At 42.3% G+C, this 12,295-nt stretch overlaps 4 protein-coding genes across 8 annotated transcripts in view; all 4 read right to left on the bottom strand.

The window, feature by feature from the left end:
• Nucleotides 1–444, bottom strand: part of pxnb (paxillin b) — a 38,845-nt gene extending 38,401 nt beyond the window's left edge. For all 3 annotated transcript variants that reach the window (XM_061260332.1, XM_061260333.1, XM_061260334.1), the window contains exon 1: nucleotides 276–444. In XM_061260332.1, coding sequence (XP_061116316.1) covers nucleotides 276–288 — 13 coding nt within the window. In that variant the 5' untranslated portion in view covers nucleotides 289–444. The remainder of the gene's footprint in view (nucleotides 1–275) is intronic.
• An 846-nt stretch (nucleotides 445–1,290) lies between these two features.
• On the bottom strand, nucleotides 1,291–3,776 carry ctu1 (cytosolic thiouridylase subunit 1 homolog (S. pombe)). Its single transcript, XM_061261439.1, has 3 exons — nucleotides 3,620–3,776; nucleotides 2,722–3,234; nucleotides 1,291–2,286 (listed from the first exon to the last, which is right to left on the bottom strand). The coding sequence occupies exons 2-3, from the start codon at nucleotides 3,215–3,217 to the stop codon at nucleotides 1,751–1,753; spliced, it is 1,032 nt and encodes a 343-aa protein (XP_061117423.1). The 5' UTR covers nucleotides 3,218–3,234; nucleotides 3,620–3,776; the 3' UTR covers nucleotides 1,291–1,750.
• A 1,188-nt stretch (nucleotides 3,777–4,964) lies between these two features.
• crybb2 (crystallin, beta B2) lies at nucleotides 4,965–6,873 on the bottom strand. The gene is made up of 5 exons (XM_061261233.1): nucleotides 6,811–6,873; nucleotides 6,125–6,243; nucleotides 5,863–5,995; nucleotides 5,612–5,754; nucleotides 4,965–5,283 (listed from the first exon to the last, which is right to left on the bottom strand). The coding sequence occupies exons 1-5, from the start codon at nucleotides 6,871–6,873 to the stop codon at nucleotides 5,115–5,117; spliced, it is 627 nt and encodes a 208-aa protein (XP_061117217.1). The 3' UTR covers nucleotides 4,965–5,114.
• A 4,267-nt stretch (nucleotides 6,874–11,140) lies between these two features.
• The window catches only part of si:ch73-138n13.1 (uncharacterized protein KIAA1671), a 41,623-nt gene continuing 40,468 nt past the window's right edge, over nucleotides 11,141–12,295 (bottom strand). For all 3 annotated transcript variants that reach the window (XM_061260063.1, XM_061260064.1, XM_061260065.1), the window contains exon 13: nucleotides 11,141–12,295. This exon is cut by the window's right edge and continues 1,193 nt beyond it. The gene's annotated coding sequence lies outside the window, so the exon portion shown is untranslated.

The raw sequence follows: 12,295 nt of genomic DNA, 5'->3' as shown, positions 1-12,295 counted from the left end.
AACGTTAGCTGGCTACACAAGACATCATCCCCATCGAGCACGCTAGTAAGCTAGTTAAGGTTAGCAAACCATGTCCTTAACCTTAATACCACAATCGGTAAGAGGCCTTCCACCCGCATTTGGCTAGATTTTGTTCACACGAGAGGAAAAATCTAACCAACACAAGCGAACGCTAGGCTCACCTTATTTCCCTCATATTTTCCGCAAAACGAGAATACAAATCAGAGGACACAGACTACACTAGAGAAGTAACGTTATGGGCATTGCATACTTACCAAGATCATCCATGGTGCCAAGATTCGGTTCGACAATATGAACCGGACAGGAATTGCTGCCTTTTAACGTGTTTTTGCTGGATCCTAAGCTTTTCGTTCCAAACCACTGTATTAACTGCAGAGTGCGGCACAGAAGTTTATCTGAAGTCTTGCGAACGCGCAGCGCGATGCAGTGTCTTCACTTGGACGCGAAGCTCGCCGCCGACAGATTTTGTTGGGATTGAAGTTGATGCGAAGCGGAGTTTCAAAGAGCGTCAGCGCAAGAGTGACCTCTAGTGGGAAAATACAGACTTGCATGTTGAAATCTGAGATCTTGTGACAGTAATAACTCTTGCACTCTAATCATAGTTTTATCTAAAAATGTGCACACATCTTGTGTGTGATGCCCTTCCTCGAAAATACCCTGCCCTAGTACTAATTTAAGTGACAGGACATTTGAGGTTGCCATAATCACACCTCCATTTTCAGCTCAAAATAGAGGGAATGCTCTTGCAATGATATACTGTGTATACAGCATTGATGTGTAAAATGCACAGGACCACACAAGAGAAAACCACATGCATGCAGACCCAGCAACCTGAAACTGGTACTAAGGTTTGACTTATGGTGCAGAGTGATACTGATATGGAGAGGTATGGAAGGGGGGCTATGCTGATTTTGCGGGTAGTAATTAGACAAGAAGGCTCACAAAGTATCACGTAAACATACCACAGCAGTAAACAGAACTCTTATCCTGCTAACGGGCTATGGCAAGCTGTGGCTAGATAGGAGCTGTTAGCCTCTATGTGCGAGTGAGATGTGAGATAGTGTATCCCTATCCTAAGAAATTCCATTATTACATGCTGGTAGAAGTATCTTTCTTTTGCTTTACCACCAAAACACAACCAGACATGAACCACCCACAATATTCCTTAGAGTGTAGTAATTGGAGCAAATTTCATAATTACTCCACAAACAGTAGCTCTTCTGCCTTTTTTTACTTATTGTACAAAAACATATTGCATGTAGACACATATAAATACATATGGCTTTGCTTGTTTATTTTTGCAGAATAAATTTTATTTACATAATAAATGACCTGATAAAGACAGGAAACACAACTTAAAACAAATATATTTGGAAAAATAGCATACTGTGCTAGGTAGTCTCATTCCACTACTTTGAAATGGCTGACGGTCCTTTATTAAACCATCAAAACACAACAGACAAGTAAGCTCTGAATGAGTATTTTCTTATTTCAAGAGTACGCTTAAGTTTCAATTTCTCTCAAAAGCATACAAGTATGATTCTAATCAGGTCACATTTTTATGAACTTACAACCACATAAATATCACCTTTCAATATTGCACAGCCATTTTGAGTGTCCCATCTGTCATCGTAATTGGGTTATTGGTAGTTTATCTAGAAACGTGGACTCTTCAACTTGCCGTTGCAATGTGCAACATGTGAGTTCAGTCCTGCCTGCCAGAATGTGGTCAGAAGTCCACAGCCTTAAGCTTTCGCTCCTCCTCCTTGGTGAGGGGCTCTTTGGCCAGGATTTTACCGTGCAGGCGGTGGTGCTTGCCAATGCCCAGCCGGGGGAGCCCACGGTTGAGCCCTTCCAGCAGCACACAGGCCTTGCAGAGCGCCTGGCTGGAGATGTAGCCACAGCGGGAGCAGCTCCCCTGCACCGGCATACGTACCCCCTCCCGCACCGACAGGTTCTCCCCGGAGTGAATGACGTCTATGATGGCGCTGGGCCGCACAGCCTCCAGGTCCTTGAGGAAGGCCCGGGCGTGGCCGCGGTAGGCATTGGGGGAGTAGACGCATTCGGTGGAGAAGTAGTCCAGCTTCTTGAAGTAGGCGTAGAGCACAATCTCCTTCTCGTAGGCGTACTTGAGGGGCTTGCAACGCGGCACAACCCCCTCGCCCTCGCTGGCCGTGCTGATAGCGGTACAGCGCCGCAGCCGGGCGATGTCGCCGCGGAGAACGTTCATCAGCACCGTCTCCGCCACGTCGTCCGCGTTGTGACCTAAGGGTTACAGGCCAGGTCAGACACTGTGGCAGCATTCCCCCTCACTCTGGGTTACATCACATATGCGAATACAGGCTGACACTAACTACGGGCTGCATTTCTGATGCACTCATCTATTCCTTGTGTAAATGTGAATGTTGGGTGCCACTTCCCTATTGGAAATGTAACATTAGTAACTGTGAGATTTCTATGGATTGTTTGGTTTTACAGAAAGTAAAATAGTATTGCTATAAACTTATTTTCTTCCAATTATGTTCACAAAGAAATGTGTTTGCTGTAAAACATCTAACACAGAAAAACTGAATATAGCAGCACCTGTTTTTCAAAACTGCTCCAATTCACATTTTAGAACTGTAACTGAAAAAAATACTAGTGAACAAAAACATCTAGTTTCGAAGTCATTGTGTGTGTCAGCATGAGAAAGAGGCCTACCTGTACAGATCTTGTCCACGTTCAACATCATGGCACCTCTGTCCAGTGCCTGCCTTCGGAAAACCCCGCAGAAGGTGCAGTTGTTCTTCAGGCCCACCTGCTTGACTATGGCATCCATGGTCCAGCCATACAGCTCCTCATAGGACACAATCGTCAAGGGCAATTCATACTGCTGCTGGTTCCTCTTCACGGTCTCCAGGGAGTCGTCACGGTAACCAGTGATGCCCTCGTCCACTGAAAGCAACAGGAGCGTCAAGCCGTAGTTGTAGCGCTCATTGAGCACCTTCATCACATGGGCCAGCACAGTAGAGTCCTTCCCACCCGACGCTCCGATCCCCACCGTCTCCCCTGGGCTGAAAAGACGGGCGGAGATTATAGTCTGGTGCACCTCTTCCTCAAAGGCCCAGAAGAAGCATTCCTTGCAGAGCGAGTGGCCCGTTTTCGGCCGCTTCAGCACAGCACGTTTCTGCTCACAGCTACTACAGAGGATAGGCATGATGTACCTGCTGTACCCTATAAAACAGAGCAAAATACAAGATAAGTAGAATCGAAGAATGCACCAAATGCATAAGTGAGCGCAACGCGCTGTCATGTAGCTCCCATACGCCTGGGACAGTAGCAAGCGAACTACAATCATGTCTCGAGCGAGACTCTTCTCACGTGTAAAGGATAGGAAATCAGTACTGAACAATTCGAGTAAAATGGTTACATATAAGCTTCCTTTGGGTCAAAACCTGGCCATACGGCAATACAGAATACTTTATACAGACACAAGAATACTACGATTTTTTTTGGCTAATGCCAGAAGCTAGCAGCAGTTTGGTAACTTTCGCTACTTCGCCTACCTCACGTTTTCTGGATACAAAGCTACATCAAAAGAACATGAGAATATAATTACCTGTTTACACGAACTTTTAGACCATTCGTCCCTTGAGTAGACACAACCCGAAATTTAGTACTAGTCTATACATTTCTCCAAGACTCCAATATGACAGAAAAATCCATGCTTGCTTTGCTGAAATACAAAGAACAATCATCTTCCGGCTTTGATGCAACCGGAAGACACCGTGACGTCATTGAATAACCAGCGTCCCTCGGCACTGATCCGGGATCTGCAATGTTTTTTCGAAGTGTAAATGAAACCAGAGAACAAAAAAAAAAAAAAAATGTTTTTCACAGTATTGCTATGAATTTGAAAGAAAACGTTGACTATCTTGTTGACCAGGTGGTGAGCTGGTATGTTATAGTCAATGTTAATTCAGTTCCATATCACTAGGAAACCAGATAACGTAATGTTTTACCTTAAAATAGCTACCATGAATCTTCCCATTAATAATGAAGGCTATACAGGTGTTTTTAATGGATCTTTTTTTTGTGTACACACATTAATAGACCATTAAGGGATCTTGGTCTCCTCTGGGGTACTTAATGTACATTGAGGGCGTTGTTATACATATAATTAATAATAACAATGTACAATTAATGTCATTTTGAGGGATCTATATAGAGGATTCATAGAGGATTTTACACATGCATGTTCCTTAATATCAGAAAATATATTCCCAAAAACATAATTGGACGCAGATAATATATTGAGGAGGCTGACACGGCCAGACTTGACACTGGGACTCAACTCTCCCAGATGCAAATAGTTATTTTGTTCTCAGGTTAAATTGGTTAAACATCTGCACTGAACAGGTAGATTTATTTTAGATGGCCCAACTGGATAAACAACTATAGAAAGAAACTGACACTTAACAAATGAAAGTCCTTCAGGAAATATGTCAACCAGAAAAGCATCAACATGGGGTAGATGGCACACGGTGAAAAAAGCAGCTGGCAAGCGTTGAGTTCTCTTTATTTTGCACGTTTTTCATCATAGGAGCATCCAAAAATAATTTTGATACTAAGAATGATCCTTTTCTGGAGATATGTTTATGCATGCTGTGGGCAGAACCATCTTCATATTTCATGTGTTTACCACTGTTCCACACATCGATGTGCAACATTATAAGCTTTCACTTTTTGTTGTTAGGTCTTTAACTTCACTTTATTCCTTCAATACAATTTATTTAGCAGTGTTGCATAGTTTGTGAGTTCAGTGTTTTATTGGATTTGGAATAGCTAACAAAACTGGTAAGCAGTAAAACTGATCAGTAAATAGTACATATGTGTATATTTATTTGAAGACAGCGAAACACCAGACACTTGAGTCTTTTTTTAGAATGACCATCAGGCTTGAATTCAGAAGCACACTCATTTATTTGTTTAGCAGGTATCATTGATACAATGGCAATGTGCATCAGCATTTGGAGAGAGATGGGGGAGAGGTGAGCGGGTTTGTGCAGGAGAAGGACATCAGAGGCAGGGCTTTGAGGTGAGATTCTGGTCCCTCAGTTGGAGGTGTGAAAGGCACCTCTCTGATGCCACTGCAGGTCACGGATGCGGCGGACAGACTGGATTTGGGGAAGCTGGGCGCCATACTCTGAGCACTCCTTGTACTCCCCTTTTTCAAACAGGTACTGATAGCCCCTGTAGCCAGGATACTGATACCCCACCCAGCTGAGGCAGCGAGGTGAAGTCAGGCACAGGGGACAAAAGGGAGGGAAATAGAGACAGAGAAAAATAAGTGAAGGTGAGTGAACATGTTATGGATATAGATTAATTGAAAGAAGAGGTAAGACTATTGAATAAGAATCAGACAGCGTATGTAACAAGTATTCAATCACAATTTTTTAGTGATTCCTCCATCTTTTATCACTCACACACTGGTAAAATCTTGTCTTCATAGTGCAAGTCAAAATCTGGGCTATGTCCTTACTCAACAATGGACATAACAACTGAATGATCAGGACCCTGGAGATGTGGGGGGGGGGGTTGTAGAACGTACCATCCACACTGGACGCGTACTGAGCTGACTTTCTCTTGGTACCCGTGTGCATGGAAGCTGGGGACATCATCATCTATGATCTCAATCTTCTTTCCTGCGAAGCTGGGGTTTTCATACAGGACAATCTTGTGCTCCTGACTATCCTGAGAGGTGAAGAGAGAGATAAATACAGGTGAATGAATTGTGTGCCTATGATAATATTTGTGTGCCTTTCTTATTCCTTGTCGATTTGCTGCAACTGCCTGCCTTACCACTTTGATTGGGCGGAAAGAGCCAAGGTTTTCACTGCGTCTGCTGTTGGTCCAGGAATCCCAGCGAGGATACTCGCCCTTCTCAAACACAAACTGCTCCCCCTTACAGCCGGCCTGTTCGTATCCCACCCATCTGAAGAGAGGAAGAGCAGCAGAGGGGGTGGGGGTGAATAAAGGTAATACCTGGTGATTTCAGCCTTTGTGACTGTTTTAATGTTTAGCTTTCTCTCGTTCTCTCTCTTTCTCTCTCTCTCTCACTCACGGTCCACAGTGCACCAGAATCGAGCCCACTTTCTCCACTCCCGCCTCCTGCAGCTGGTTGCAGGCCGCGGTCAGCTCATGACACCGGCCCTGGAAGTTCTCCTGCTCATAGATGACCAGCTGTGGACCAGAGAAGACATCGGAAAAAAAGTTGGATTATCTGACACCTTCCAAGGCTGGTTAACCAATGGCAGTAACAGACAATCCTGTCAGAAATAACTGAATGTCACAACAGAAATCCACAGTGCAAAGGGTGAGTGATTAGGAGCCATGAACTCTGGGAAAGTCAGACACAAGAAACAACTATTTTTTGGTAATCTTGACCCTAAAAAATGTAACACCGTTACATGCAAAGGGAAAACTAGAAAGTTTCAGGCATCAAACCCCAATTGGATCACTACTATTTTACTCTTTGGAGGATCATTACATCAACTGAAATTTAAAAGGAAAATATTATGCCTGCATGCTCAAACATTTATGTGTATTTATGAGATTTCATATATAACACGCTTGCAATATATGGAATGTTGTGATGGTGTATTGTGCACAAACGGAGATAGATCTTATGTGATTGGGCACAAACGGAGATAGATCTTATGTGATTGGGCACAAACGGAGATAGACCTTATTTGATTGTTGAAAAAATATTCCATTATCCCTTCATTTCTGAAATTCTAATTTTCTGACCTTGAAGGCAGTTATTACTGGTTGCTGCTGTTTGGGTGCAGGAGTTGGGTGCTCGGAGGCCATGTTGTTCCCGGATGGTACACTGTAATGATGATGATGCCTGGCCATACAAAGAGAGAGGAAGTAACTCTGTTTATATTTTTACATTAAGTTTTATTCATCTTAATATAGCAACTTAAAATATAAAATATATGAAAACAACATGTTATAAACCAATACAACCCATTGACACTGACTTCAACATTGACAACCATTCAAATCTATTCTTATCAGCAACTACATTTAACTCTCATTCAGCAAATGAGTCTTCAGAGAAACAGCAAAGTATACTATTGATTCAAATGAATGGCACAAATGGCTACAATCAATGTAAGATGAAAAAAACCCAGATTTGATGCTGGTAGTATGGTATATTTGTATGTTTGAAAATATTTGTATATAAACTCGAAAGCCTCCAAAGATTTGTAGTTTTACAAACCCTTGTTATATGCAAGTGCTTGCAGATATCAGGGGCACTGAAATGCAAAGAAACAACCTGAAAATATGCATTACCAAAACAAAATAATATTAATAGCATTAATTGTAAACAAATATAATATAAATACAAAAATACAACCAAGCTTTTGACTAATAACCACCAAAAAGATTTTTTTGTACCGTTTACAAAATAGTAGGTTTTAAAAGAAAAGATAGTTGAAAGATAGTTGAGTTAAAAGATAATTGACAGTTGGAGAGAGAGAGAGTGGGGATATCATGCCCTTACCAGTACCTGTCTGTGCCAGTGGGCTAGAGTGGCTTGCTGGGGCTCAATATATACTGCTAGCCCCAGGGCTGGAAGCCATGCCAAAGCACTCTGTGTCCAGGCCACCCTCTAGATAAGCCTTCAATAGGCTGTCCGGAGATAGGGATTGGGGGGGTCTGGTCATCTCTCTCATATTCCCCTAGCTGAGTTATTTCATTAGTAGTCAGTTCTGGCCAGCCGTTCATTGTCCGATATTCACATGATTCAGCAGAGTTTATGCCAAGAGTTTCAGATGTACAATGAGGCATAAGTAGTCAGGGTGGGCTTGCCTGTCTCTCTCCCTTGTTCTCTCTCTCTCCCCCTCTCTCTCTCTCTCTCCCCCTCTCTCTCTCTCTCTCTCTCTCTCTTGTTCTCTCTCTAATAAGCGACTGTTTATATTCTAATATATGTCTTAATTTATTCTGTTTACTATTTGCATTTTTCCTGAGAGAATACAAAACATCTTGCACATTTTCCTCACCGTTCAAAGTTTACAACCAAATTAAGTACTGTAAAAATCAAAAGCTGTATTTGATTGATTCTATCTAATGAACATCTTTTATGTAGTAGAATATGTCCAACTGTCTGGTAATGGAATCATGACAATAAGGGGATAAACTTAGTAATGCTTAATAAAATAATAGTTTAATTTCGTCCTGCTAACCCTCTGAATTTTTTATATAGATATCTTGAAAACTTAGAACAACTTAGGACACATCAGACCACCCAATTTTTAGGTGAGCAGAAGTATTGGAACATGTGACTGACAGGTGTTTCTTGTTGCCCAGATGTGTCCTGTTAGATTGATTCGTTAAACAATAAATAGTTCTAAATGTCTACTCTTGGTTTTAGCCTTGGGGTTTGCCTGTGAAGACTGCATTTGTGGTAAAAAACGATAAACAAACATGAAGCTGACAGCTGTCTTTGGGAGCTATTTTGAATCTTAGAAAAGAGGGGAAATCGATCAGAGCCATTGCACAAGCATTTGGGGATAGCTTGTACAACAACTTGCAATGTCCTGAAAAAGAAAGAAACCGCTGGTGTACTGAGCAACAACAGCAGTTGACCACAGAAACATCAAACATCAAACAATTGTTGAAACAAACAAGCACTGTGAAGCACGGTGGAGAAAGTGTCATGGCTTGGGCTTGCATGGCTGCTTCTGGGGTGTGCTCACTAATCTTAATTGATAATGTAACTCATGATGGTAGCAGCAGGATGAATTCAGAAGTCTGCAAAAACATTGTGTCTGCCAACTTGTATCAAGCCACACTGCTACAGCTTGTACAATGAGATACATGTGAGTTTCTATGTCTGGTTTATTGGTCTTAAAAGCCACTAATTGATCCTGAGTCGTGCTCAGTATACTGACAACGATGTCACAGTCCAGTGCAATTTACAGTTCTCAGAGATTCAGTGTGGACAGGTTCTGAAGAATCTCCATAAACAAAGGGGGCCCAATTGGCTGTGATTACAGTGCCATTTTGCAGTCAATTGCTGGCTGTCAGTTTCAGATCAAGACATTAGAATCCAGCCAATTCATTAATATTCATCCCCTACTCATGAGTCACTCCAGTCATGAAAGAACCCTTGTCACTTATAGAGGTGGTGTGAAGGTCAGTGTATTGATGCTTTTACTGTGCCTGTGTGACTGGCCCATTCAGTTAGAGAGGGTAAAGACAGGGCCATATTACCAGGGGGGTTCATGCCATTATTGGTACAATTCATGTGAATTGTACACATATGCATAGAGAGAGAAAGATGGAGGGAGAGAGAGAGGGTGAGCAATTCTCTCAATGAGAAATTCAGTGAGAAAATATCTACATCAGTATCTGCATTTAAAATTATCATATTGATATTTGCTACCATTTAAAAATATATTTTTGTATAAATAACGTTGGATGACATTGAAAAGTGCAATTGAAATAACTGTAATAATTTATTATTCATATTATTATAATTGAGAGTGAAAGAGAGTATAATTTTGCCTTGTATAGCTAGGACTCTGATGGGCTGCTAGGGGTAGCTGTTGTGACAGTTAGTCCAGGCGTCCCAACATGGATACTTGCTGTTCTCTAGGATAAACTGTGAATCCCTGAGGCTTCAGCTGAGAAAGAGGGGAAATTGAGCTGACAAGTGCTGGGGATACTACAGTGCATTTTTATTATTCCACCACTAGAGGGAGTTGGGAACTCCACTGAGAAATTCAAGAATTCACCACTATGATGAATGGAAAATTGAGGTGGATGTTTGTAGGATAGGTGGGGTTCTCAGTTCTGTGCTATCACAAACAAGTGTACATCAGCTGTGTCATGGAGAGTAGGGGTGTAGTGCAGCGCCTGCCCCACGACAGCTCTTCCCTGTTTCCAGCCGCTCTGCTCTGACCTTCTGGAAATGGTTACGACACCCATGACACTCAAGCATATAGGCCTCTAAAAGGATTTTCCGGTTTGTTTTGAGTTGTGCTGTAAATGAATGTTCTACAACATTATCTTGGAACATAAACAACCTGAATATTCAGTGTTCTTCACTCCATTTATTCATCAGACATCCGTTTAAAGAATTTTCCAAGGAATGTTAAAATGTGTAAGGAACCTACAGACACACTGGCTACTTTTTTGCTCAGGGTGAAAACTTTCACTGGGCAAGAAGTGCTTTGTGGGAGCTGTGAATGGTTTTGCTTATTGGTGTGACCACTCTTTGTGGGTTTGCCAGCGTGTGGTAGGAGTTGGGGGGCTGGTGGTCAGGAGGTATTTATGGTGTATTTCTGACCAGAGCAGCAGAAAAGCGGGAGCTGTTGATCCAGCAGCTCTGTGGCTGTGTCCATTACACTTCCGCTCGGTCGATGGATACGTTGGCACAAGGTGCCCGGCCCTCCCGCCCCACAGCCAGCACTGTGCCGGGCGGCTCTGGGTGCCAGCCAAAGGATTCAGCATCCAGCCCCACTCAGCACAAACCACAGCCCCCGCCCCCGCCCCCAGACACAGCCCACCAACACCACAGAGGACCTTACCTGACACGACTCATGGGATGCTGTTCTCCCAGTCCTTGAGTCTTTCAGTTTGCGCCCGATACATCAGGGTTAGATTTCATGTTCAAAGTATGTACAGGAATAATAGTTGGGTAAAATGTGCTCAACAAGCATACGTATATTAGGAGTGGTATCACAAATGAGAAGCACATTTTTGATTATTTAATGAAAAGGGTGCAGTACTACTTGAACAGGACAAAAACGGCAATCAGCATTAAATTATTTCTAAACTCATGAAATGCATATGAATCCATGTTATTCATGCACTCACCTGATCTTGGAACCAAGCTCAAAATACAAGATATAGGCTGACATGGACGCCTCCCTGTTTTACTTTATAACACAAATGCAAACTGCAGCCAAGCTTTCACTTTCATGGAAATAGATTAGCACAGATGTCTACATATGAAGGAAAAATTTTATATTTGTATACCCAGCCATACACCATGCTGTGCAGGCTAGCAAAAAAAAAAAAAAGTTCAACAGTGAGATTGTGACAAATAGCAGTCAGAGTCATGTTCATTTAATAGTAAATTTTATTAAGAATTTACACATTTTGACACTGGTCTCACAACGCAGTGTGATATACATCTTATTCTTTCAAATAAAATAAAAAACAGGTGAAACCAAGATAAAAAAGCCCCTCTTTTGAACTGACAAAAATAGCATTACTGAGTTTAACAACATTGATATACACACAGAAGAGACTGCGACCTCAAAAGAAAAATCCATATGAATACATTTAAGTTGCATTTCATCAGCATTCCAACATCAACCCATCAATATGTGGAAGGCAGGACATGCTGTGGGCCAGGATGGCAGAACATTGGTCACTATTGCTGTCTGTCAACAGTCTCAAAGTGCTTATTGGAAGAATGAGGAGTGTTTGGGGAGGGGTGGAGCTAGTGTGGCTAACACATTCAGGCTAGGAGGTTTCAGGAGGCACCAAGCTCTAAGAAAAAAACACAATGGTTAAAGAAACTGAGCTGCATCACAGGCAGAAACGGGCAGCAGGGTTAACAGTGGAGTGAGCCAGAAACTGCTACTCTGCATTGATCCATCTGCTGCAACACAGCCCTCTGCAGGCAGGCTCACAGTACTAGCGTTCTGACACTCCAATTAATAAAGACGGATTTCCTCAAATACTTGTCCGTGGAAAGAACAGCAGTGTCTCGGTCGTGATTAAAAAATGAAATCTTCCGGTAACTTCCCGTAGCAACCATACCCATAAATAACGACAGGAAAAATGCTGAAACTGTTTCAGTCTCTTTAGCTGTCTCCACCCAACAGAATGTCTCCAACCATCACCAGTTAACATGGCAGTCAGGGCCGTGGCCTGGGAGTTTCTGACTGATGAACTGCCATGGCAATGGCCACAGGCACATCTCCCCATCAAATCGGCAACACAGATTTCCAGCAACTCCATTATTTCGTGTTTTTATGTCCATCTTGAGACGACAGAGAACATATTAGGTTGCATATTTATATGGTCACGGCACAGATTGATAGAACAGTGTGTATATTTTTAATTTCTAAATTCCACATACCCACAGCCTGTAGTTGCACAAGGTAAGTAAAGCACACCGTGGCTCATCCATGATTGTAAGCTACAGAAATATGACCAACTACTGGCCATGATCATCACATTTTTTAACATTTAATTGGAGGGTGGC

This window comes from Conger conger, chromosome 11 (genome assembly GCF_963514075.1).
Source record: "Conger conger chromosome 11, fConCon1.1, whole genome shotgun sequence".
In the NCBI taxonomy this organism is placed as follows: Eukaryota; Metazoa; Chordata; class Actinopteri; order Anguilliformes; family Congridae; genus Conger; species Conger conger.
Note: the sequence above shows the minus strand (reverse complement) of the source record. Positions and strands in the feature narration are given on the sequence as shown.

Coding starts and splice junctions, on each gene's coding strand:
- ctu1 (XM_061261439.1), bottom strand. CDS start 3,217: ATGCCTATCCTCTGTAGTAGCTGTGAGCAGAAACGTGCTGTGCTGAAG. Junction 2,287..2,721: donor CGTGGACAAGATCTGTACAG/GTAGGCCTCTTT, acceptor TGTAACCCTTAG/GTCACAACGCGGACGACGTG.
- crybb2 (XM_061261233.1), bottom strand. CDS start 6,873: ATGGCCTCCGAGCACCCAACTCCTGCACCCAAACAGCAGCAACCAGTA. Junction 5,996..6,124: donor ATTCTGGTGCACTGTGGACC/GTGAGTGAGAGA, acceptor TCCTCTCTTCAG/ATGGGTGGGATACGAACAGG. Junction 5,755..5,862: donor CTTTCCGCCCAATCAAAGTG/GTAAGGCAGGCA, acceptor TTCACCTCTCAG/GATAGTCAGGAGCACAAGAT.